The sequence below is a fragment of the Silurus aristotelis genome (genome assembly GCF_946808225.1).
Source record: "Silurus aristotelis genome assembly, chromosome: 13".
In the NCBI taxonomy this organism is placed as follows: Eukaryota; Metazoa; Chordata; class Actinopteri; order Siluriformes; family Siluridae; genus Silurus; species Silurus aristotelis.
In genome coordinates this window covers 18,890,030-18,916,466 of record NC_139586.1, presented here as the reverse complement: position 1 = coordinate 18,916,466, position 26,437 = coordinate 18,890,030, and the positions used below count along the sequence as shown (strand labels likewise).

Here is a 26,437-nt window from a genome sequence, read left to right as displayed (position 1 = left end):
TAATGTATACTTGTATAGTAAACTCTGATTTGATTATTTTCATAAGACTTAAGTCAAAATGCAGCTTGGCATGTTAGAAAGAACCTGCAAACTCTCCATCTCCACCCTGCAAAGTTGTAAATGTTCAAAGAAGTCTTCTCTTAATTTGCTAACAATTGTTCTGTGCTAAACAACATGCTTTAATCTGTTTTAGTGTTAGATTAAGTGTAAGGTCTGCAGTATAGGTCCCCATGCGAGTGGATGCTATGGAAACGATGCTCTGTTAGAGCAAGTAAGAATTAAGTAGAGCAAGGGACTTTCTGCTGCAGCTCTGATATGAATTTGTTGAGGTTGTGTTTGACCTGAGAAATCATTGTGCAGGGTGTTTTGGGGGAACAAGTTCATATTCCATTAAAGACAGATGTTAGACTGTCATATGTGGTTATGAATGTCGACCATTAGATATCAATTAAAATCTTGTAAAAATCATGTCGTGATCTCACAGATCTCACCACAGACATAAATTACCTACAAGCAAATCTGATGTAATGGAGACACTGACAGATGACGGTAGTTAGTAACCAACATGTCATCTAGATTGCTTCCATCTATGCTTCTATCAACTGGAGTCAACTTGCTGCTCAGCTCCTAACGTCAGGAGCCTGGCATGCCATCACCCGGCTTCTACGTGTTTTGCATGTGCCGTATCACATGACACACTGATTTGACCCAGCCGAGTTTTAAATAGCAGTGGTCAGACGTCAGGACTGGTGTGTGCATTCCTGTGTGCGTTAGTAAAGCGAGAACGGTTGCTGGAGTGCCAGTATGATGACAACAAGGTGTAGCTTACACTCCTTCCTTGGGTGGTTGTGTGTTTCTTTGTTTTTTTTTTTTTTAATAAGCTAAACTTATTGTGGAACTTTCCTGAGGACAAGACCTAGCAAAGTATTTCATCAGACCAAATACTTGCTAAACATATAAACTTGCTAAATATATAAACACTGGCCATAGTCCTTTTGTTCATAGAAGCAACACTGCCAGACTAAACGTAACCACTTCACATTTACTTGGATTCATTTATAGATTCATCTAAACTCTTTATCGGTGCTGTTGCCTGTCAGTCATATTCATTGCTCATCCAATTCTTTGCAAGTAAAATATATAATGACACTCGCTGTTCTCATCTAATCAAACCGAGCATGTTTAATAACATTTTGTCCTGAAATGTACTTTCTTTTTCTATTAACTCTTAGATCAGTCCAGTAGATTTAGTACTGTCATCTGAGTAACAGCAAAGTGTCAGTGATCTCACTTGTGCCGTTTATTGGTATCTGGATGTTCATGTATGTGAAAAAGCAGATGTTCACAGGAAGGAGTTTACAGTGCCTTAGACGCAGAAAAAAAATAAAAATAGAGGTCGACCGATTCATCGGTTTTGCTTATTAATCGGCACCGATAGTAGATTGCTGGAACTATCAGCTATTGGCAGAAATCCATACCGCTAGTTTTTTCGGTGTCCAGTCCACTGTCGTAACGAGAGCGGCCTCTAGAGGTGAATCACTAATGCCACGTGCTGTTTGTTTTTACGAGCGACTGCGTGCTGCACAGAGAGCGCTTTATTATATTTGTTATTTATAATTAATTCATTATATAATAATTTCTATATTTATATTTATTAGATTAAGCACATTTTCATGATTCAGAACTGTTTTAGTTGTTTATTTTTGTAATAGTTATATGGAGTGTATTTGTTTTGATTTTTATCCAGTATCTCATTTATTCACTTTTTACACACATTTTTACAATCCAACCTAGGTATTGGTAAAATAGGGTTAGTGTACCTGTGCTGTTGCATCTGTGTCAGGCCAGATGGCCACACACAATCCAACTCGACAGGCTTTCCTGAAATGTGTGTGCAGCCATTTTGAGTTGTGCTGCTGCAGTCGCATCCACCTCCCCCCTCCCACCTCAGTGGAAACTCATAAAGTGGCCATGCAGGGAAAAACAAGCTCAGGGCATTGGGTCCACTGTCTCAGTGGTGGGCCACAGTAAACTGTTTGAAGTATGGTGTTTTGCAGTGTGTGTACCTCACTCAGACTCAGGTTTTGTTTTTGTTTGCCAGAGATCAAGTGTGTGTCATATGAGTGTATTTGTAACCGCTGTTTGTGCTGTCAGCTGACGTCACTCCCAGAAGAGACCTGTGTGTGTGTGTGTGCGCGCGCTATGGTTCTGGGGTTTGTTACTCTGTGTGTGTGAAATGAGTTTAGCACTGGGATAAAGGTGGTATTTATTGCAGCACTCTGTAAACTATTCTGATATTCTTAGCTTGTTTGTGTATAATTAAAGGTGGTGGACTGGAATGCCCCTCAGCTAGGCATCACTTTCTTTCATTTTCCTTATTTAAAATAGGAGCAGGGCCATGGCCTTATAGTTCCTCTGACATTCTTATACCTATTTAAGGCTTTTCAACAGCTCAGCTATATGATTTCATCACAAACACTGTTTACTTTTGCAGGACAACAGGCTTTGGGTATGCATCATGAGAACACTGCAGCTGTGTTTGGCATGTAGCTTTCTTTCATAATTAGCAACCTGCTTTGGTCAAGGTATTGATAGATTTGTATCTCAGTAACACCGTGATGCACCCTGCAGAGCAGTACGGACTCATGTACCACATCCACACACCCACCTCATGGTGGATGTTTAGCATAACCAGCCAGATTGTGGTTAGTGGCGGGAAACTAATGTGAACACTTCCCAAAAAAAAGTTATTTTGTTGTAGGTTTTTTTTGTTTGTTTGTTTAAAATAAATGACAATGTTCTTATGTATAACAAATATATGAAAATATGTGAAATATTTCTGGAAAGCATTTGGGGTATTTATATTTTGTAACAAAATTCACTTCTTGTTCCTTTTATCAATGTAAAGTGTAGTTGCAGGCCAAAACTTTTTTTTTGATAATCTGTGTGTCTACATGTGTGTGTCTTCAGGTTTGAGCTAATGCGCATGTGCTGGCAGTACAACCCCAAGATGCGTCCCACCTTTCTGGAGATCATCAGCAGCATCAAGGACGATCTGGATCCCAACTTCAAGGAGGTGAGCTTCTTCTACAGTGAAGAAAACAAGCCCCCGGACACTGAAGAGCTGGACCTGGAGAACCTGGGTACCATGGAGAACGTCCCCTTGGAGCCATGCACCAAAGCCCTGGTGCCTTCTCCCTCCCCCTCCTCGCCTTCCTCGGGTACAGACAAATGTTGCACCAACGGGCCGGTGCTGCTGCTGCAAAGCTCGTTCAACGAGGCGCAGTCTTACGCACACATGAACGGGGGAAGGAAGAACGAGCGCACGTTGCCCCTGCCCCAGTCGTCTGTGTGCTGATGGCAGTCTGGCCGCTTTTTATTCTCTTTTCCTTAGGTCACATTAAGCCTCGCTGGCACTCCGGAGAACTCCCACTCCACTCTGTCTAATCACCACGTCCTCTCTGGAACAATACTCTACGAAGGAAACTTAGGCAGAAAGGCGTCAAGGCTGTCAACCTCTCGTCATAGCGCAGTGACGCAGTGTTGTGTTTTTTTGTTTTTTTTTTTGGTGTGTTCCGACCTGCGTTAACTGACAGACAGGTGGCAAACTTCACCGCCATCACTGAAGAAGGACGGCCAACACTGACGGGGGGAAAAAACCTAAAACAATATGGAACACACAGTAACTTCCAAGGAGTGCACACTCCCTCCTTTTATAGTGTTTTTGTTACTTTTATACATTTCCAACTAGGGATTTTCACATTTCAGGTTTTGTCAGTCATGGTGAGGTGGCATTATTGTAAAGTGGAATTTAATTGAGCAAATACTTATTTCGTTATTCCAACAGAGAGGCACTTTGTGTTTTAGGTGTCCAAAGACATGGTAGCTCTTATTAAAAAAAAAAAAAAAAGAAGTGAGCCAGAGGGGTAACAGTGCTGCTCAAAGCCGGGTGGCGCCATTAACAAGGAGTCTCAAACAAGATGAGACTCCGCCCACTCTGTCTGTCTACTTTATAGTAGAGCAGAAAGTTTCAAACCTGCCATCATTTCTTTTCTTTTTTTGGTAATATACCCTCTTTCTCGCCGTCTTTCTTGCTGCGCTCTTGTGTTCTTGCAGGCGCACAAAAGCCAATATGACACTCCACATTTTTTTACACTGGTGTGTATATATCTATCTATCCATATATACATATATATACCTATTTTTTCAGCTCTTCTTGTGCTTAATTGATTTACGATCGATGCAGAGGTTTTTCACTAGATTGCCTCCTCTTGTTTATTTTCTTAACCAGGGCTCGTGCATTCGATTCAACTGCAAAATTTTCAGCCCCGCCACGTTCAGAAGGAAACAGGAGGAGCTGTTGGGCTGCAGAAACGAAAACAAGATGCAAGGCCTAACATGCAAATAACCACATAGCAAAAAAATTTTTAAAGGTAGCTAGAAGAGATTACGGCAAGCACGGTGTAATTGAAGGGATATAACGTGTCGTGAAAAAGTGCAGGTCTTTTTTTTTTTTAAATAGTTTAGTCAGCCCACCACCCCACCCCAATCCATCACAGTCTGTCAAATGTTGAACCACAGAGCAAACTTCATTCATCTGTCACTTTTCTACCTTTTTTTTTTAACGGTTCAAACGAACTTCTGTATGTCTGTACTGAAAGAAGCTGCTATTTTCTTCTCATTTTCTTTTTGTGGTTGTAATACATATCTAAAATTTTTATTTATATATATATATATATATATATATATATATATATATATATATATATATATATATATATATATATAAAATATTACATTATATATAAAAAAAAAACAAAATGTATGTGTAAAGCAGGTCCTTCGGGTTAAATCCTTTACAGTGTCCACTACCATCTTGTACTTTTGCATAAAAAAAAGAAAAATATATTATTTATATTTTATGCCCCTTATATTTTGTTTTCCTCCCCATTGTTGAGTGCATTATATTTTTTATTTTATTTTTTGAAAATATGATTCTCTCTCTCTCTCTCTTTCTCTCTCTCTCTCTCTCTCTCTCTCTCTCTCTCTCTCTCTGGGGATGAAATGTATACGGTACAAATCCCTGTCATTGTGTTCATGGTGGCAGACTGTATTAGCAGTTCAACACTGTGTCTTATCAAATCAGATTCTCAGGTTAAATCCTAACCATCATTTTCGAGATCACCTTTGTTTTAGGCACCTTAAACGTTTTTTTTTTCTTTCTTTCAAACACAAAACAATCTCTTAACAAACGTTACATTAAAGGTTATTTATATCAAAGCTTGGCCAAAAATGTCATTAGTTCTAGTAATTTGTTGACCCAGACCAAGTTTTTTTGGGGGGTAGTTCTCACTAATACTAATACTGAAATGAGTCAAAAACTGAGTATTAAGCGCTCAGGGGCCTCATGGGACGATTTATTTAGCTTTGTTTGCCTCTTGCTGTCGTGTGCTGCTTATATAGTAGTATGTTTAGAACATCATGGTGTTTTTAAATACCACCCTGAGCGCACACAGAGCAGAGTCAGCAAACCCGGTCGTTAAAATTGCAGTGCCATCAATTATATCTTGAGAGAAAGGAGCAGAGGGCAAAAAGAATACTTTTTAGGAACAAGTGTGAGTAGTGCGCGTGTGTGTGTGTGTGTGTGTGTGTGTGTCTCAGTTCTCACTGCTCTTACACACCTTGCAGTTAACATGACCTGATGCCATTAATATATTACAGAGCAAACAGAAGTTTGGCTTCTTGATATTGACATCAGAATATTATTACATCTTTTAGTGGGTATAAATGAGCACAGTATGGAAATGGTAACTGTATTGGTTTTGATGCATCTTTTGATGCATTGTTCAGCTGATACTCCACGCAGAAAGGCCTGAGGTTTAGCGCACAAACTATATGATGCAAAACAGGGTCTTGTTTGCGTTATTTTAGTCTCATATTTCAAGAAGTAATTTCAAGCCCTAAATGCGCTCCTTGTTTGTGTAAATTGAATTTTAGGCTGTTATGGAATAGTGACGGACACTTCCACCATGCTTATGGAAACCCATTTAACTGCCTGCTAAAATTCAAATCCCCATAAGTAGTGTTAATGCTGAGATGATGAGGCAAATCTATGCAGAAAATCTAAATGTGGTCCCTTTCATCCATTTCACAACTTTGATTTATGCCAGGGTTTTTTTTTTGTTTGTTTGTTTTTTTACTTATTTTCAATTTGTATCCTGATTATTTATTTAGATTTATTTTTGTGATGTGTTTAAAATCACTGTAAAAATCCCCATTGTGTTTGAGATTTTTTTTTTTTTTTTTTTTTTCTTGTACTTGGGACTTGTTTGTTTCTCCTTTAAAGCATTTATCTACCTCACCCTTTTTTTTTTTTGTAAATCTTTATGAACCTGTACATAAAGAAAATTAGATTTATTTGCCCCCCCTGCCAAAAAAACAAAACAAAACAAAAAAAAGACACTGTTAGTGCTCTGTGTAAAACCTCAAACACTACCATCCACGACCTGGTGGTGGAGTTGCGCTGGTGTCGTGGATTTTCAGACAAACTCGCTGCTTTTCTTACATCCCTATACGGTTTCCAATTTGTTCCTTATTTATTTTTAGAGAAAAAGGCCTTATAAATTAGCTTCAATTGTGCTGGAACTTTGTTGACATATTAATTTATGCCTTTTTTTTTTTTTTTTTTTTTTTGCTCTTTTTTTTTTCTTTTTTTTTTTTTTTTGTTATGCTGAAATGGGGCCGGGAGTGGTGCTGAGATGTCCGGGTAAAACAGTCCTTTATTCATGTTGTTCTTTTTTCCCCTGCAAATGTTCACCAAGTTCTATGTTTTCTCTCAAGCTTTATTGTTCTTGTAAGTTCCTTATTGAGTATTGTGTTGAAATTTAAACATGAATGGAAAATGTATTGCAGAGAACGGTGTTGACTGTACGTTGGTGACTTCTGAGTCATTATTGTTCAAATGGCTTCTGGTGAATTTCGATGTTTTGTGCTGGGCAGCAGAAAGCTGAACCACTTTGGAAATCGATGAAACGGTAAATAGATTAGGCCGTGTGTTTAAAAGAGATGACATTACTGTTGCTCTTGTATTTATACGTCATGCAGCCAACATTTAGAACAGATGGAGTTTGTTTAAAGGGGTGAAACGGGTTGCTGTGGAATTCAGTAGTAATCAGTCCTCATCATTTCCTGCTCTATACTCAGCTGCTTTAAAATACGACATGTGCTGACAATCGGTTCAGATGTCACACTTAATGCTACAACTCTATTATAAAATGTTTCCACCAGTCTTTCACCTGCCACAAAACTTTCTGATGAGCAGCATTCTGGGATATGCGCATGTGATACTTTGGAAAAATTTAACCTGAATTACATTACAATTGAATTCTTATAAAGAAGAGAATTATTTTGATTTAAGAATAAATGTGCTACATAGATTGGCAGGTCAGTAAATTAAATTATTAATATATCAAAATTATTTCTAATTCTGATTATGCCGCAGTTATCCAAAAGTCTAAAAGAGCAAAACTGGTTGTGTTGTCTGGATGTGAAGGACAGCATATTCTCTCATATGTCAATCACAGGAACTCCAGCCAGTTGAGGGAGTTTGTGAGCTCATGCATGTCGAATGCTGGATAGGCGTTGCACCGCCTCATGACGCAGCAGCAGCTTGAATAGATGCAGCTGGATGGCTTGACATGTCTCAGAGGAAGCGCATGATAGCTATTACCCTCCCCAGATGGTTGCTGGTGAGTGGAACTCAATCCAGACTAAATTAAGAAGAAAATATTTGTATTTACCATCTTGTGTTAAGTCGACCTAAAGATAGACCTAACATAGATATACCGTTATGGCATTTGGCAGAGTGACTTCCTTTTATCTCATTCATACCACTATGGGGTTAAGGGCCTTGTTCAGGGGCTCAGCCTTGCCCAGTTTGGTGTGACTTGGATAATTAACTCACATCCTCAGATCCAAAGTTATTTCCAGAGCAATGTTCGAGTGAACAATGAACATCTCGATCGTGCATTTCTCAAGAAAAAAGGCGACGTTGCTTTCAGTGCAAACCTTTAAAGACTTGCTGCGGTTTTCTTGATTTTTATTTAATGGTTTAAAGTGCCAGAACTGAATATCTGTCAGTTAATTGTCAGTACCTAAAGCAACATCGTCCTGATTCCTGTATCTGTTCATCCTTATATTTACACTATATGGACAAAGCTTTGTAGACACCTGACTAAGATTTAAAGTGCTTTTTCAACATCTGATTCCACATTTAGTTCCCATTTCCTTTTATAATAATTTCCTAATAACATCTTTTTTTTGGGAAGATGTTTCACTAGATTTTGGAGTGTTTGTGTGTAGATTTGCTCATTCGGACACATACTGGTGGAGGGGAGGAGGCCTGGGGAGCAGTCAGTGTTCCAATTTATCCCACAGGTGTTCAATAGGGTTGAGGTCAGAGCTCTATAACAGGAGATCTTCCACTTCAGCCAATGCAAATTAGATCTTCATGGATCTGGCTTTGTGCACAGGGGCATTAAAACAGGTTTGGGTCAAGTAAAGGGAAAATTGAATGCTATAGCATCCAAGGACATTCTATAAAATTGCCTGCCTCCAACCTTGTGGCAAAAGTTTGAAGAAGAACCACATATGGCTGGAAAAGTCTGGTGTCAAAATACTTTTGTCCATATAAGGTAGATTCACTTCAAATCTGCAGTACCATTGCAGGGTTTTCCATTCGAGCCTCGTCATATCCACTGTGCTCGAATTCCTCAGGGCTTCTCTGCTCTGCTGCTCATCACACTGCTGCTCGTCATCTATTACTTTCTGCATGTCTGAATCTGGACCTCATTCTGTAGTTTACAGGTACACGCCTTTCACTAAGAGCAGGGTAATGATGTGGACTAGAACAGAAACGCTCCATCTAGATATAGTTGTATAACTATTCCATGCAAACATTTATTTCCAAACACTATTCTGATATTTGTAAAAAAAAAAAAAAAGTATAATAAAATACAGTTTAAAGATCTAACTAAGGACAGGATATATATATATATATATAATATATATTCAAGATACAGCACTCAAGATGCTGCGTATAGAGAAGGTGGAACGTGAGTAAGGTCTGTGGTCCAAGCTGCTTCTTCAAGTCTGATGGTTCAAAGTTTTAAGAAAAAATAACCTTTTACTTTATAAACATGTTTCATGTTCTGTTGTTTTGCAGGAAAAAAAGGAAAGGGAAAAAAGTGCCCCATGAATATGACTAATATCAATAATGAAGGTTTTGTTCATAGTGGCACATTGCTGGATCTTTTTTTTTTTGTGTGTGTGTGCGCGTGCGTGCGTGTGAGTGCGTGCGTGCGAGTGTGTGTGATATTTGCTAAGAAAAAAATAAACTCAGATCACCAGCTTTGTCATTCGTGTTGTTTTGTTCAGACTCTGCTGATAGTTTGTTTTTATTTTTTGGGTTCAGACAGACAGCAAATCATACATTTAATAAAGTGCCAAACAGGCTTTTGTAGTTCAATTTAAAAAAAAAAGGAAAAAAAATGAAACCAGATGTTCTGTTTCTAGGAAGATGCAGCTCTACGTCTGCCATGTAAATCTATATTCTATGTGACTCTTAGGACACGCCTCGGTCTCCGGAGTGTTGTGATACGCAATATTCATGTAGCAGCAGTGGTGCTGAGAGAACACGCTTGAGAAACTGTTCAGCGAGTATAAAATATTGGTCACTTTATAAATAATAATTGTAGCATATCTATTAATAAATATATATTTAAAAGTAATTTAGTACCTATGCAAATATGTTAAACTGCATCACGATACAAATGGCAACTTGAATACAATGCACACTTTTTTTAATTCGATGCACTAATGTGAATCTTATCCATAAAGAGGAGGCCTGGGCTGCAGTCTTCTTACAGAAAGCTTCTGACTGGAAATGGATAAGAAAGGAGGATACTTTTGTTTCAGGACATGTTAACAACTGAAGGCTTTCTCTTTTACCAGTATAAGGTTTACCACTATACCAGAATTACGTATTCTTCTTTCTCCTCATAATCTTCTGGGGTAGTTGTCAGTGGAAGCTTTAAACATATCAGAAATCCAAAGTTTTTCTTCCTGATTGGAGGACTTTATCCTGTAATGGATTGTGTCGAATGAGGAAAATATTATTACGCTTAAAGTTAAATAAGAACACTTATTTAGCCAGGTAGATGCATTTATAGATGTCATAATGGATATTTTGGCAAATCATTAAAGCAGAGATGCCCAAACTAGGGCCTGTGGGTGGAGGAAAATGCCATTGGCAGGACAGATATAATTTCTAATATAATGTTATTTATTTATTTCTAAGAGAATATAAATTAATTTGATTTAGCCCAGTTTTTACAAAAACAACTAACTTTTTTGTAAAATCAGGAGCAGATTCACGTCTCTCGCTAGAGGATACTGATAGTGGAAGCATGTTGCTGTATTGCTGAATAGCTGTATTGTCATTTATTAATGAGATTTGATGAGGTTTTCATTGTATTACAAGTCTCAATGAACTAGAATAATTTTTAAATATTACACTAGTAGTTTACAAAGTATCTATTCCTTTATTTATTAATACTGACATCATTAATGAGGAGAATACAATATTTTTGGCCCTCGACCCTTAAACAATGTTGACTTTTGCCCCCTCAAAGGGAACATTTTAACTGTGGTTAAGCCAGCAGCATCTTGAAAATACACGGTTAAGCCAGCCGATGTAAAGAAAGGCGTTTCCGTTATAAAAAAAAACCCCAAAGAGACAAAATTATCAAAGCACAAATAATACAATTTCTTGTTTGTGGTGTGTATGTATATATATATATATATATATATATATATAAAATAATCATCAAGGCCCATATGCAAACACTCTTAAAACAACTTTACTGTATAGTGTTTGAGACTATACAGTAAAATGTAAAAGTTAAATCACCTTTATTTTACCTTCCTTTAAATGTTTGCTAATTCATTTAATTGATCTTCACTCAGAGTGAGCATGACTATCACATGACTGAATTCATTTTCAGGTCGTTCTACTGTACAATTTTTAAGAAACAGAAAAACCAGTGCATTTGAATCACCATATTCAAACACTCATTAAACATTTTATTGAGGTTTGCTCAATCTTTCAAATGATTCTTATTTAGAGTCTCCCTGTCTATTATACTCTTAAATTTCAAGTCATTTTACAGTTTTTAAGAAAAAATAAAGGCAAAATCACTCCAAGCATCACTGCATTTTCAATCATGTCTCATTCAAACATTCATTAAACATATTTTTCTTTATTGTTTTGCTCAATATTTCAAATAATTCTTGTTTTCGGTGTCCTTGTGTATTACTATATTAAATTTCAAGTTATTTTACTGTGGAGTTTTTGAGAAAAGTGAAGGCAAATTCACTCCAAGCATCACTGCATTTTCAATCATGTTCCACATTCAAACACTCATAAAACATTTTCCTTTATAGGTTTGCTCAATCTGTCAAATTATTTTTATTTACAGTGTCCCTGTCTATTATATTGTTACATTTCAAGTCATTTTACTGTACAGTTTTTAAAGAAAAGTAAAGGCAAATTCGCTCCAAACATCAGTGCATTTTTATCATGTTCCACATTTAAACACTCAAAACATTTTCCTTTATAGGTTTGCTCAATCTTTTGAATTAGTCTAATTAACAGTGTCTTTGTCTATTACTCTGTTCAATTTTAAGTGATTTTACTGTGGAGTTTTTAAGAAAAGTAAAGGCAAAATCACATGAACATGCACTAAGATTTGGAGTGATTTTGCCTTCATTTTTCTCAAAAACTCTAAAGTAAAATGACTTGAAATGTAATAGAGTAATAGACAGGGACACTGTTAATAAGAATTATTTTAAAGGATTGAACAAACCTATAAAGAAAAATGTTTTATAAGTGTTTAAATATGGAACATGATTGAAAATGCAGCGATGTTTGGAGTGATTTTGCGTTCAATTTTCTGAAAAACTCCACAGTAAAATGACTTAAATTGTAAGACTTTACAATAGACAGGGAGACTCTAAATAGGAATCATTTACAAGATTGAGCAAACCTATAAAGAAAAATGTTTTATGAATGTTTAAATGTAAAACATGTTTGAAAATGCACGGAGATTTGTAAATGTTTTTGGTATTTTTATAACGGAAACGCCTTTCTGAAGCGTCTTTACATCCATTTTGACCGCGCACACCACCCATACCGTAAGTGCACGATTAGACGCGCAACACACACACAAAAAAAGTGCGGTTGGCTTAACTGTATTTTCAAGATGCGGCTGTCTTAACCGCAGTCATTAGATAAACACGGGTTATTTAATATACCAAATAAATGTTTACATATACTGTACACTGAATTGCCAGAAGCATGTGGACATCTGATCATCAGGTCTATGTACACTATGTGGGCATTTTTAAACCATGCGCATGAAATTGGTTCTTCCTTTGCGGTTAGAAGCTCCACTTTTCTGCGAAGGTTTTCTACTAGACTTTGGAGCGCTGCTGTGGGCGTTCAGTTTATTCAGCTACAAGAGCGTTATTGAGGTTAGGTAGAGATTTTGGGTGAGGAGGTCTGGGGTGCATATGGATGTGGTTGAGAGGTGTCCACAAGCTTTTGGCTGTTATGTGAAGCACGATCATGTTCATATGAGGTGGGAGATTATCATTCCCGGGTGTATTTTTTTTAAGGTTCACTTTCCACAACCTTGAATGAAATGAGTTATATGATCAGCATCCACTGGAAAATGTTTGAATCTAAATCACGTGATCTGTTCAACCAATCGTGCCCTCCCGTGCTGTGACGTTTCAGGTTGCTTACAGAAAGGCCTAGGAGCATCAGTAGCCCTCCGTCTGTCAACATACGCGCCGCTACGGGATGTAAGTGTAAGTGCATGTGCTAATACAAACACCTGTATTTAATTTCCTCTGGGATTTTCTTCCGTAGACGGTTCATGTTGCTATACTGAGCAGCTCTGACTTACTTGGCTTGTTTAGCGTTAGCTTTCTGTAGTCGCCAAGCGGCTTTATTTCCTATCTGTATTCAGGTAAACGCCACTTCCTGTACCAGGGCGGGGTGGGCGGAGTCTTGTATTTTCTGATCAATGATTTGCTGTTTTCCGGAGGTGTGCCCGTGAGTGATAACTATCAGCCAATCGTAAGGGAGTAGGCGGGTTCCCCCCCCCCCCCCCAGAATACAAGTGTGTAATATAAAGACAGATCTCTCACCGGGTATTTTTGTATTTTATTAGTAATAAAATTATTTTACATATTTAATAGTTTTTTTTTATCTATACAACTCAGTGCTTTAACTCTTAACATTTAGGCTAAGAATTAGCCAATATTGCTGTAAAAAACAAGAGGGAGGTTAATAATAACAACAACAACAATCATAATAATAATAATAGTAATAATAATTTGTGGGATGAATATAGTTTGAATTGTTGTTGTTGTTATTATTATTATTATTATTATTATTATTATTATTATTATTATTATTATTATTATTAGTCAAAAAAAGCAAGTGACAAAACGATGGTGTTACTATTAAAAAAATAAATAAAAATAGTGCCCTATAAAAAGTGCATGTTGGGTATTGGGTACCTCAGAGACACATGATTAATCCCTAAGCCTGAGCAGTGCACAATTCAAAGGAGGAACAGACACACTGTACAGTGCTCTTGATTATCTTTCACCTAGTCGTTCATGTTTTTAGAGACACACGTGCATGTTCCTTTTGTTTCTCTGCTGCAAACTAGGATATTTTTACAGTATGAGATTCGCTTTGCGCAACAAATATATAAATGTCAAGTCTATCTCCATAGCGCTTTTCACAACGGAAATTGTCTTAATGCAGCATTACAGAATTTAACAGTTAAGGTGGGCGATGGGTATTTATCCCTGATGAGCAGCCTTGGTGACTGTGGCAAAGAAAAACTCCCTTAGATGTTATGAGGAAGAAACCTTAAGAGGAACCAGACTCAAAAGAGGAAACCCATCCATATTTAGATCATATCAAGAGTGTGATTATAAATCTTTAAAATAATACAGAACACTGGAGAGTGAGAACTAGCATGAGCACCGGAATGTAAGATTATGAGTAATGTCCTTTCTACAGTCTTTTACAGTCATTTGAAATTATGGAACCAGGAGCATCTGAGCAACTCATAAAATTGCTCAAAATTTGTGATCATCATAGATCCAACACCAGCTTTTTCATGCCACAGCCTTTAAACATTAAAGGAGGTACAGTGTCCAAACACCACATGAAGTGGGATCCAATTGTCCACATGTTGCACTTTATTTTCGTTCAAAAATCTCCCTTAACACGCCTTGTATCCAGACAGTTAATTTCTCCAAACATTTCAGTGAAATACTTTTCCATGCATGTGATTAAAGTTCATCCCAGAGCAATTTAAAGGGATTTAGGTGTAGAGACTGGGCAGGACAATCCATGATAGAGAACATTCCAACCGACTCTGTAAATAACGCTTACAGAGCTCGGAAGTATGCTCCTGGTCATTGTCTTGTTGTATGGTGAAGCTGCCTGGCATTGACTGGTGGAATGGTTGCAATGTTGGTTCAGTGTCCTATCAGCATATTAGCATGTTCTCCAAATATAAACAGAAACGTATGGAATGGAACGTGACAGAGCTACATGAATTTCATTCCTACTTTTACTGCCTAAGGTATCTGTTTAATGAAAATGAAGATTGTTAAATGACTTTGTTTGTTGGATAGGAACATGCACTTGACTCCTAAAAATCATAGATGACTCTGTGCTTCAAAACTATTCTCAGGCATCCACATCAGATCAGTTAGCAAATGTCTCAAAGTGGATTATGTTGGGATTATTGTGCAACCAAAAGCAACAGAAACACAAATAGTAAAAAAAAAATTATAATAATATCATGAAGAAGCAAGGCTGTGAAAGATGTTGATGAAAGATTCCTAAAGCCTTTACTGATGCCTGCTTGATTCGTCCTTTTTTAATCCGTGTTCTAAGCATATGGTATACATTTTTCATCTTCCCCCCAAGAAACAAACTGCAATAAAAAGAACCATTAGAACAAAATGACTTGATAAAAAAAAAAAAATTGAAGCAAATTTGATGAGTACTGGTGATGAGTACCCTGATTATAGCTTTATTAAAAAATGCATTACTAAAGTTGTATAAATTTAGTTTGTGATCAGTATTTTGTATCAGTAGCTGCATAAGACAACTGGGATGCATCATTAGTAAGTGAATTTGCTAAGGGTTTTGAAATTTATTCCAATAAGTGGAAAAGTGTTACTGCTCCATTCTGCTCTATTTCTCAGAATGTAGATTGAATAGATTTATGTTTGCTTTGAAGCAAACTTGATAAACTTTTTATTTTTGCAACTTTCGACCACTGGCATTAGAGGGTGACAGAAATAGTAAACTCCTTTTTTACGTGTTCCAGTGATTTAGTTTTGTAAACACTGTCCCTAATTCTAACCCATATTTTAGGGTGTGATATGAGGGGAAGTGAAAGAGGGAACGGCCCCCTCTGTGAGCATGGCCTCGGAGCTCCACGATGCCATCATCATTGCCAAACAGGAGCGCCACAAGAACCTGTTCCTTAACTACAGGAACCTAAACATCTTTCCTGTGGAGCTCTTAAAAGATGATGGCCTGCAGTTTCTGGAGAGACTGTATATGAAAAGAAACTCGCTCACCACACTGGTATGGCTGACTGACTCATGCATATAGTGCCAGCTTTCTCTAAAAGCAGTATGAGCTTTGGAACTGAGCTCTCTTGTTTTGTTTTTTTTCCCAGCCTGATAATCTGGCACAAAAACTCCCCAACCTGATTGAACTGTGAGTATCAGGCGTGGCCTCCTTATTTTTCTTTCTTTCTATCTAATGGCTTTGTTTTTTATTTCTGACTTATGACCCGGTGCAAATTCCTTCACTGTGTTGTCTGTAATATTATAAATGACCAGTAGGTGTCACTAACAAATCAGCATTTCTATTGTAGGTATCTCCACTCAAACAACATTGCTTTTATTCCACAAGGTAAATTTCTCAAAATTGTGTTTGTATCAGTCTGCACATGTTATTCCACACAGTTTATGTCAATTCTCTTTGCCCCTCTTTGAACAGCTATTGGTAACTTGGCGAGGCTGCAGTCGCTTGATCTGAGTGATAACGCGCTGCAGGTGATCTGCCCCGAGATCGGACGCCTGCGCTCGTTACGCCACCTACGACTGTCCAACAACCAGCTGAAATGCCTTCCACAAGGTTTGGGACAGTGAATAAATAATGAATAATTAATTTTTACCATCATGTTTTTAATTATTTTAGTTAGTCGCTGAGAGTATTGAATATGAAAATCGGGACAGATTTTAATGTACTCATTCAGTGAACAGTGAATGCTGCCCAGTCACTTTTAAAAAGCTGGTTTTAGGTTCATTATGGGTGAGTAAATACGAGGTGGTATCAAAAAGTTTTGAGACTAATTATGCTAACTGGTGCCATTCTGTCTATGTGGTTTACCACGTCTGCGATTTTATCATGGACAGCAAGTTAAAACAAAGTTCAAAAGTGAAATTCTGTGTGAAACCGGGCAAATCTGCCACAGAGACGTTTGCCATGACATACTTTTGACATAAACATTTGACATGCAGCGATGCTGCAGCTAGTCGCTCGAGGTGTTGTGAGTGTCATGCGTGCTTCAACAGCGGAAGAACATCCCCGGAAGACGACGAGAGACCAGGAAGACCTTCGATGAGCTCAACCCTGGAAATGTTGAAACTATTCGGCAACTTGTGCATGATGATTGTCAGAGAACAATCCACATGATTTCCTGTCCTCTCCCACCGTACTTGCCAGATTTGGCTCCTGGGGACTTCGCCCTCTCTGAAAATTCCTAAAAGATCCAGCTCAAAGATCGCCGTTTTGACACCATTGCGGAGATCTGGTGTAAATCGCTGAAGGTGCTTGAGACTTCCAGGACACATTCTAGAAGTGGCAGGAATGCAGGGAGTGCTGTACTGCTGTGCAAGGAGACTATTTGAAGATGATGGTATGTAAATATAGATAAATGAAGTACTTTTGATACCACCTTGTACATACACGGCATTTAGCAGACGCCCTCATCCGGAGCAGCTATGGGGGTAATGGCCTTGCCCAGGGGCCCAAGAGCGGAAGCTTGGTGAGGCTGGGATTTGAACTCCCAACCATAAAATCCAAAGATTAATGCCTTAACCACTAAGCTACCACATAAAAACTGTTTTGCCCTTTGGTGATCCTTAATGCATATATACCAAATTTACATGGAAACTACTTCTCTCTGCACATTGTCCACAAATTATGTAGAAAATGTAAAATGTATTCGGCTTGTCTAATACATTTATAACTATGAATAAATTGGAATCAGTCCCTCAAAGAGAATGTGACCTGATAATTGAAGGAATTTTACTTGGGACGTGTGTGAGCAGCCAGACGTTCGGGATTTCATGTAGTAAAGAGTAAGCACACACTTCTGCCAGAGAGCATGGAGTACATCTCGATGGGGTGTTTAAGGTCTGGTGCAGGCTTTCTTATTCCTTTTCTTCTAGCAATTCTTTTTAAGCTACAGTAAGAATAAACTATGCAGGAATACATGGATGCTGGTATGCCAGGCTTAACCTATAGTAGATATTGATCCAATCTGCTAGATTTTAGTTTGTCCCAAGACTGTGTGATTAGCAAACAGGTTTAGTGTTTATAGATTGCAGTCCAATGTGTTTACACTGGAGCTGAAATAGTTTTTCCCGGATGTTCACGATCAACTGTGTAGTTCCAGTTTAGTCATTTGATGAACAAACACCTGAAGTGACATGACAAATTAGTGTCCTATGAGGTAAGTGTGATGACAATGATGCTGCTATGAATATATTAATGCTACAATACTAAACTGGTAGATGTAAGCATTATTTCAGGCAAGCTCAAGAATAATGATCTTCCACAGGCATTAGATGTAATGAAAAGGAGCTTGTTTTCTTCTCCCAACAACAACCTGTGACCCAGTTGGCTTCTGCATTAAAAACCACATTCATTTTTAACTCGAAGCAGTGTGTTGCGCTTTGTCAGATGTGGTATCTGTTTTTTCATTTTGCTCTGCTAGTCTTGTTCCCAACTCGTCTGCTTTGTGTGGTGCGAGTGCAGCATGTTATGGGACACGTTATTTTGTGGTTTTGCAACCTGAATGCGCATTCTAGCGGTTAGAAACATGTTTTAGAAAGATGCTTTGATTTATGGCTAAGTGAGTAACCTTATGTTTCTTATTGGGGAACACATTCTTGTTCCCCCTTGTCATGGAGCATTCTGGATGTGCCTGCAAGGTTACTGTGACTGATCTCTTCATTACCAGGAGAGGGCAGTAGCATCGGCTAACGAGAAGCAGCAGGGCTATTTTTGATTAGTGAGAAATATGGAGCAAAATAAAAAAAAGAAAGAGGATGCTTTAATTTGAATCATTAAATCATTTTATCATACACCAGTTCACCATGTGAGCGTGGCCTCTGCAGAACAGCCTGGAAGAACTCAATACACTAAAGGAGGAGGCGTGGCCTCTGTGCCTGTCAGTTACACTAAAGGAGGAGGCGTGGCCTCTGTGCCTGTCAGTTACACTAAAGGAGGAGGCGTGGCCTTTGTGCCTGTCAGTTGCACTAAAGGAGGAGATGTGGCCTTTGTGCCGGTCAGTTGCACTAAAGGAGGAGGCGTGGCCTTTGTGCCTGCCAGGTACAATAAAGGGGGTGTGGTCATTTTCTCTATCAGACCTAATTATTGTACATTTTTGTAATATTAATATGAATTAATAAGTTGTGTGTGTGTGTGTGTGTGTGTGTGTGTGTGTGTGTGTGTGTGTGTGTGTGTGTGTGTGTGTGTCTTTGACTGTGTGTATGGATTGTTGTACTAGAGCTGGGGGATTTGATGGGGCTGGAGACTCTGGACGTGTCCATGAATCTGTTGAGGACTCTCCCGGAGCAGCTGCACCAGTGTGTGTCCCTGCAGCGTCTGACTGCTGACCGAAACTTCCTGCAATGCCTCCCGCGTCAGCTGTGTCAGCTGCCAGACCTTAATGAGCTGTTCATGGCTGCAAATTGCCTCAGATCACTGCCTCTGGGTGAGAGCGGCTGTCCACAGACACATGCACTCTCACTTGGGCCAAGATACATTTGGCATGTACAGTACACAAGTGAGTAATGAAATGCAGTGATAGACTCCCCGATTCGACCAGATTATATGAGTGCAGCATGAAACAGATTGCACAAGATTTTCGAACTGTTCCTCAGTGTCTCAGTGTGGAGTCTTTCTAATGTGTTGGTTGTGCTCAAGTTAGTGAGAGGGTCACGTGGAGCTGCAGGTGCTGTGATAGGCCACCCGCTGTGAGTGGCCCAGGGGATTGTGGGTGATAATGAGCCTGAAATACTTCTCATAATGATGTTCAGAGCGCCGCTGCTCTCTTACTGTCTATATCTCTGTCTGTCTATCTTTTTCACCCTCTGTTTGTGTCCCTCCATTGCTTTTGATCTGTCTGTCTGTCTATCTTGTCTCACTTTCTGGTCATCTACAGAGACTCTCAATCTCCAGGGAAGGCATGCTATTATCTATCTCAGGATTACAGGCTTGCTTAGGTTGATGAGAACACTCGTTTCAGGGTTTTGACCAAATGTGCTGCTCACCATGTAAATATACCTAGAGAGATGTTTTTTTTAAACGTTGTCTGAATAGCTAAATGACCGTCCTTCTGCTCATCAGATCTCGGCCGCTCGATGGAGCTGCAGTTTGTGTTTGTGGACAACAACGTTCACCTCAAGGGTCTGCCATCTTACCTGTACAACAAGGTCATCGGCTGCAACGGGTGAGAATCTGAGCAGTCAGAGTAATGGTAGTACTCTGGTTAAGAAATCTCTAACATGTACAAGTAAATGACAACGTCACAAAACATGCAGATTTTTTAAGTGTCACCCAAAATGTTCTCATCAAGAAATCCAGATGATATGAGTAAGCAAATTATGACACAGCTAAGCCGCCCCCACTTTCATTGCCAATCTACACTACAAACCATACCACGATTGCCTGTTGTGATTTATAACCCATTTAGGGGTCGACCGAATGATTGGTTTTGCCTATTATCTGCATTGATAGTTGACTGCTGCAACTATCAGCTATTAGCAAATTATTATCTCCATACCTATAGTGTTTCCGGGTTGCGGTATACAGTACGAGAGTGGCCTCTAGAGGCGAATCACTGACACCACGTACTGTTTATTTGAAGTGTCTTTTTTATTAATTTTGGTTGTTTTTTGTTGTTGAATGCACATCTTTTAGTTTCCTCAAATTTTATTGATATAAAGAATATATTTATTTTAATTTCATTTGGCACATTTTTATGATTCAACCTTTTTTTTTTTTTTAGGAAAAAGTTTAGTACTATTTTCCATGGAGTGTAATGCTTGTTTGTTTTTTTTATCCAGTATCCATTTTAAAAAACTATCGGTTGATTAATTGGTTTTCAGCCAGTGTGATCTAACCTAGTTATTGCCATCTGTAAAATCTACTATCGCTTGACCTCTATAACCCATTATACCACTGAAGAATTCTCAAATCTGACTGCTCACAAGGCGTTTATAATTTTTTTCAGAACAAACCAATGATCTATATTTATGAACCACTTCTATAATAATAATAATTAATGATTCGTTAGGAATGCCACATAATCGCAATCTAATAATTAATAGATTGAAAGTGAGTGAGGTTTTTCTGTGAGGAAACGTTTAAGGAAACTTTGGGAGCCCCAGTGTCATTTTTTTTAAATGTTTTATCAGTCAGTAGGTTTTTTCCCCACTAAAAAGTCCCAGGTTGATTGTTGGTTAGGAAAATAATCCGTAATCAACTTTACATTGGGCATCATCACACCAGCATGTCACACTACTGTATTACGTGCTGGTTAGACACTTTTGACTAGTTTTTAATATTTTCTTAGTAAATCAAGATTTTTTTTTCAAGCTTATTAGATGAGTTTTTTGCTTTTAATTTTAAAGAAATGAGAGAAGTTTCATATTTTGACATTATTTTGAGTCTAAAGCCCTTTGGAAATATTCTTGCAGTTTATCTGAGCAATAATGTGAGTAATTAGATATCGCTCACACTTCAGCTGCAGAGTTGTATGGCATTTAATGTCGTCTTTGGAAATGCCTCATGCGGTTATTGTACTGAGGCAGACATGAGTCACGCCGAATCGAGCCACTAAAACATGCCAGTTAAAACAGCCAGGCTGTTTCCTATGATGAAGAGTATAGTGAACATGTGAACAGATTAACACAGTCCCTTCTGCGCGTGTGTGTGTGTGTAAAGGTGTGGCGTTTCTCCACATGTCTCTGACGTGACACAGCTGTCCCTGAACTTCGGAGATCTGAATGTGCCTCTGCCCTCTGAAGTGAAGGCTATCGGCACCGAGGCTGACCGGGTGCTGACATTAGAAGAGATGGCAATGAGAAAACTGGATGTAGCCTACAGCAGAAACAAGAAGGGTGAGACACACATTCACCTGTTGATGAGCTTACAAAGGACCACATTTTTTATTGTCTCATCTAGAAACCTTCTAGTGCCCAGAGGGCTTTAAGGAAGAATTCCCAAACTGTTGGTACTGTGATGGGTGGTACCAGTACACTGACTCATATGGCTTTTAAAATAATAATCGAAACATGTATTTAATTGATATGAATCAGCTTTTCTGAGATTAGAAAGGAAACATTAGAATGGGGTGTGGTGATGCAATTAAACATTACATAAATGTTACGCTATTTGGCAATTTTTTTTTTTGTATTGAAATATGTCATGAATATATTTTTTATCTATTAATAGTCACATTTTTAATGCTGTCGGAGGTCTCATTTTAATGTGGCTATATAGTCAAAATGTCATCATATCAACAATCACCAATCATTTTCTTTTTTTTTTTTCCTATTATTAAGTCTGTAATTACTGTCTGTTTACTAAGTATGTTATTAGTCTTTAATTATTTTAGCTTCTGCTGTAAAAGTATTTGTGAATGAGCTGTTATTGTAGAATTGACTGTTGAAACTTGGCTAAGATACTTTTGTACCTGAAGAGAAAAAGGTTCAGCATGCTGGAACTCGTGGTTATTCAGTTGTTTGAGTGCTCCTGAGGATTCTTTTCTTACCCTCTGCTTAGACTCTGCGTTCTTACCGGCGTTCCTGCTGCCCAGCAGTCTGTTCGAGCTGTTTCAGTGTCCTCTGGGTCACTGCCATCGCTGCAGCCAGCCCATGTTCACTATCGTCTACCCCAAACTATTTCCTCTCAAAAATACAGCGCTGGCTGGAGTGCACAGGAGGTACTGCTGCGCAAACGCTCTCTCTCTCTCTCTCTCTCTCTCTCTCTCTCTCTCTCTCTCTCTCTCTCTCTCTCTCTCTCTCTCTCTCTCTCTCTCTCTCTCTCTCTTGTTTTATTCTGATACAGGTTTTAACTTGTCCTTATTTATCTCTTTCTCACTGCTTACAAGAATGCTTCACCTGCCACATAAGAGCGGTTTCTTGTGAAAAATCAAGCATGGAAAAGTTTTTGTTTACAGATGAAGTATTTTTATTAGCACATAAAGTTCCTTTTCACTTCTTGAAATTTTTCATTTATTGGTAATTTGCTACATTTATTGCCTCTTTGTAGGTTTTTTTGATGTTTTTAAGAAAAGAAAAAAAAAAAAAGAAAATCAAATTGGAAAGTACTTTATTCTTTTCCTGAAACGCAATGTTATTTCGACTTCCCTCAGGCCTCCACGGGCTCATCCAGCCAATTTCACTTTGCAATGATAAACTAATAAAAAGCGATCAAGTTAAAAAGGAAAGTCAACAAGGGCACATTAAAGCAGTAATGAAATCAGCATCAAACTCAATTTTGTATGTAGTCACGTTTCCTAAGAGCTTTGTTAGGATTTTTGGGGATCCATTTGTTTATTTATCTTTTTTCTTTTTTTTTCTTTTCAGTTGAAATGTATTCACATTTTCATTACATTAAATCTTTAATTTAAATTTGTTTTTTGTTTTTTTGCTGTTTATTACTAGTAATAGTAGTAGTATAGCTAAGTTAGTAGTAAATATTTAAGTTGCAGTCCAGTTAATTTATTGCTGCAGTAACCTGGAAAACACAGATACATAAGTCAAAACATTGATCAGAAAATAAGAAACAAATTTATTTGTGTCACAATAAAGTATTTATATGCATTTGAGGATCTTTTTCATTTTTGGAAGCACTCAGTGGACAATTTAACGTCATAAATAGTTTTTAATAATTTTACGATATTTTAACATCGTTAGCAAACAGTTATTTAAGAGTTGCTTTACAATTGACATTTCAGTGAATTATTAGTTATAATTTGTTAATAACGCCTTAGATCTCCAAGTATTTATATACAATATTATTAGAGATTTATGGGGCATTAGTAATTAGAGTTTATAAATACTTACAAATAATTAATATTATTTAATATTAATATTAATTGATATTAATTAATATTATATACTAAAACAGAGTTATGAGTACAGTTGCAATGATTTTTGAATATTGGCATCGTAGAAAGTGTTACCAAAACGTTGGTAACAATAACTGACTCGTACATACTTGCAGGTTGTGTTCTGGTGCCCTGATTCCTCCACTGATCCTCCATGTTGGTAAATGATGAGCTGGCCGTTCAGGCCTTGTCTCGCTTCTCTGTCTGTCTCAGCCCATTAGTAACAGGACACCAGCATTTCTGTATCAACATCTCCCATCCTAACCCATCCTAACACAATCAGCACGGCTAATTGGCTAATCTTAGGTCCACAGCGTGCATTAAGAGATCTAATCGGGCGGCCAGTTACGTCTGGACCAGTCAGGTGCAGCTAGAGAGCTTGAGTAGTAGTCAGCAGGAGCACGGGCTCATGTGCGTTTCTGTCTGTGCTTGTTGGGAAAAGAGGGGGAAAAAGAGACTGACAGGAATGTGTAGGTGAAGCTTGTTACGTCACTATAATTTCACAGCTTTTTTCCCGTATTCTCTCCTCTTTTTCCTCCTCTTTCTTTCAACAGAACGACGGTGAGTTTTGTAGCGTACTGCTGCTCCAGCCAATGTTTGAAGATGTTTGACCTACAGGGTTGATACCACCATTTCATCCATCACGGTGCTGTCGTCAGGATGTGCCAGTAGAACGTCGTGATACCTTCCATTATTCGTGTGCTACCTAACACGTGGACACCTCGGCATTCCAGATGATATTAAAGAGTAAAAGTTTTGCCACCCACTCCAGTTTGTACATACAAGCTCCTTCGATTGCCAGTATTGGCACTTCCTCTAAAAAATAAGAATAGTTTTATTTTATGTAGTGTTTTCATTTTTAACTGATCCAAAAAGAAGCTCTTCTCCAAATCATACCCAGACCTCTTGAAAGATGAAAAGTTATTTTGAATACAGGCAAACTTTCTACTTGATAAAGTGCCCAGACGATTCGCAGAACTGCCTTATTGAAGTATTTATTCTTATAAGGATTTGATCTTGTTTCTGGAGATTTTCTGTTTGAAATTTTTGGAATGACTTTTTTTTTACTGTTCTAGAGCCAGTGGAGCACTACAGAATCATGTACGGATCATGCGGAGGAATACTGTTATTAGAGGAAAAATTCACTCGACCTGATGTTGATGAAAAACCAAGAAGTTTGCTGTTTTACCATCCCCCTCTAATGTTGCTAACAAGTAGCATAATAAATATCTAAAGAAGCAAATGACAGACACCAAAAAACCAAACTAGTTGTGTAAATTGGATATTTATTCCTAAAACACTTCTTCAATGCATCATGATGTCCTATAATAAATACATTATTTGTGTTCTCAACAACAATCTGCATTCATATCTGCATCCAAAGAAATGGACCGGTCAGTATTTTGTGTGGGTGCCATTGATTTTTCCACATCTGACTGAAATGAACATTCATCATTATTTCTACATAAAACACTGTGTTCTATTATTGTCTAGTTACTTGAAGATTGGAAACATTAAATTAATAAAACTCCATTGTTCAAGAATATTTGAACATTGAAATGTTTAGAAAAAACACCTACCTGGTGGCTCCATCTTCAGCATTTTCCTACCAATATAATTCATGTCCCTTCTCTGCACATGTCCAAACCATCTCAATCTCGCCTCCCTCACCTTGTCACCAAAACATCCTACATGTGCTGTCCCTCTAATAAACTCATTTCTAATCTTGTCCATCCTCTTCACTCCCAACGAAAACCTCAACATCTTCAGCTCTGCTTCCTCCAACTCCACCTCCTGTCTTTTACTCAATGCCACTGTCTCTAATCCATACAACATCGCAGGTCTCACCACAGTCCTATAAACTTTCCCTTTCATTCTTGCAGATACTCTTCTATCACAAATCACTCCTGTCACTCTTCTCCACCCACTCCACCATGCCTGCACTCTTTTCTTTACTTCCCTAACACACTCTCCACTACTTTGCACTGTTGACCCCAGGTACCTGAACTCCTCCACCTTCTTCACCTCTTCTCCCTGCAACCGCATCACTCCACTGCCCTCCCTCTCATTCACACACATGTACTCTGTCTTACTCCTACTGACTTTCATTCCCCTTCTCTCCAGCGCATATCTCCACCTCTCCAGGCTCTTCTCAACCTGCTCTCTACTCTCACCACAAATCACAATATCATCTGCAAACATCATAGTCCAGGGAGACTCCTGTCTGACCTCGTCCGTCAACCTGTCCATCACCACTGCAAACAGGAAAGGGCTCAGGGCCGATCCTTGATGCAGTCCAACCTTCACCCTGAACCAGTCTGTCGTACCTACTGCACACTTTACTGCCGTCACACTGTCCTCATACATGTCCTGCACCACCCTCACATACTTCTCTGACACACCTGACTTCCTCATACAATACCACAACTCCTCTCTCGGCACCCTGTCGTACGCTTTCTCTAAATCCACAAATACACAATGCAGCTCCTTCTGTCCTTCTCTATACTTCTCCATCAACATCCTCAAAGCAAATAAGGCATCTGTGGTGCTCTTCCTCGGCATGAAACCATACTGTTGCTCACAGATGGTCACCTCTTCTCTCAGCCTGGCTTCCACTACTCTTTCCCATAACTTCATGGTGTGACTGATCAACTTAATTCCCCTGTAGTTACTGCAGGTCTGCACATCTCCCTTATGCTTAAAGATCGGTACCAGCACACTCCTTCTCCATTCCTCAGGCATCCTCTCCCCTTCCAGAATCCTGTTAAACAATCTGGTTAAAAACTCCACTGCCATCTCTCCTAAACATCTCCACGCTTCTACCGGTATGTCATCTGGTCCAACCGACTTTCCAT

General features: G+C 38.4%; 2 protein-coding genes across 6 annotated transcripts in view; both read left to right on the top strand.

Annotated features, from left to right (window-relative positions):
- The window catches only part of igf1rb (insulin-like growth factor 1b receptor), a 74,262-nt gene extending 69,555 nt beyond the window's left edge, over positions 1 to 4,707 (top strand). Inside the window, exon 21 of the mRNA XM_083559008.1 lies at positions 2,971 to 4,707. Coding sequence (XP_083415134.1) covers positions 2,971 to 3,358 — 388 coding nt within the window. The 3' untranslated portion in view covers positions 3,359 to 4,707. The remainder of the gene's footprint in view (positions 1 to 2,970) is intronic.
- A 7,003-nt stretch (positions 4,708 to 11,710) lies between these two features.
- lrrc28 (leucine rich repeat containing 28) lies at positions 11,711 to 25,128 on the top strand. 5 transcript variants are annotated; one of them, XM_083559350.1, is made up of 11 exons: positions 12,603 to 12,930; positions 15,536 to 15,751; positions 15,846 to 15,886; positions 16,047 to 16,084; positions 16,172 to 16,309; positions 18,972 to 19,178; positions 19,814 to 19,916; positions 21,413 to 21,588; positions 22,253 to 22,412; positions 23,699 to 23,742; positions 24,137 to 25,128. In XM_083559350.1, the coding sequence occupies exons 2-11, from the start codon at positions 15,584 to 15,586 to the stop codon at positions 24,145 to 24,147; spliced, it is 1,086 nt and encodes a 361-aa protein (XP_083415476.1). In that variant the 5' UTR covers positions 12,603 to 12,930; positions 15,536 to 15,583; the 3' UTR covers positions 24,148 to 25,128. The 5 variants fall into 5 exon arrangements, 4 of the variants coding, with proteins under 4 accessions (XP_083415474.1, XP_083415476.1, XP_083415477.1 ...); XR_014536416.1 differs by lacking the exon at positions 23,699 to 23,742 and having other exon boundaries at positions 12,606 to 12,930; positions 24,137 to 24,329; positions 24,659 to 25,128; XM_083559351.1 differs by having other exon boundaries at positions 12,797 to 12,924.
- Positions 25,129 to 26,437: the final 1,309 nt, after the last annotated feature.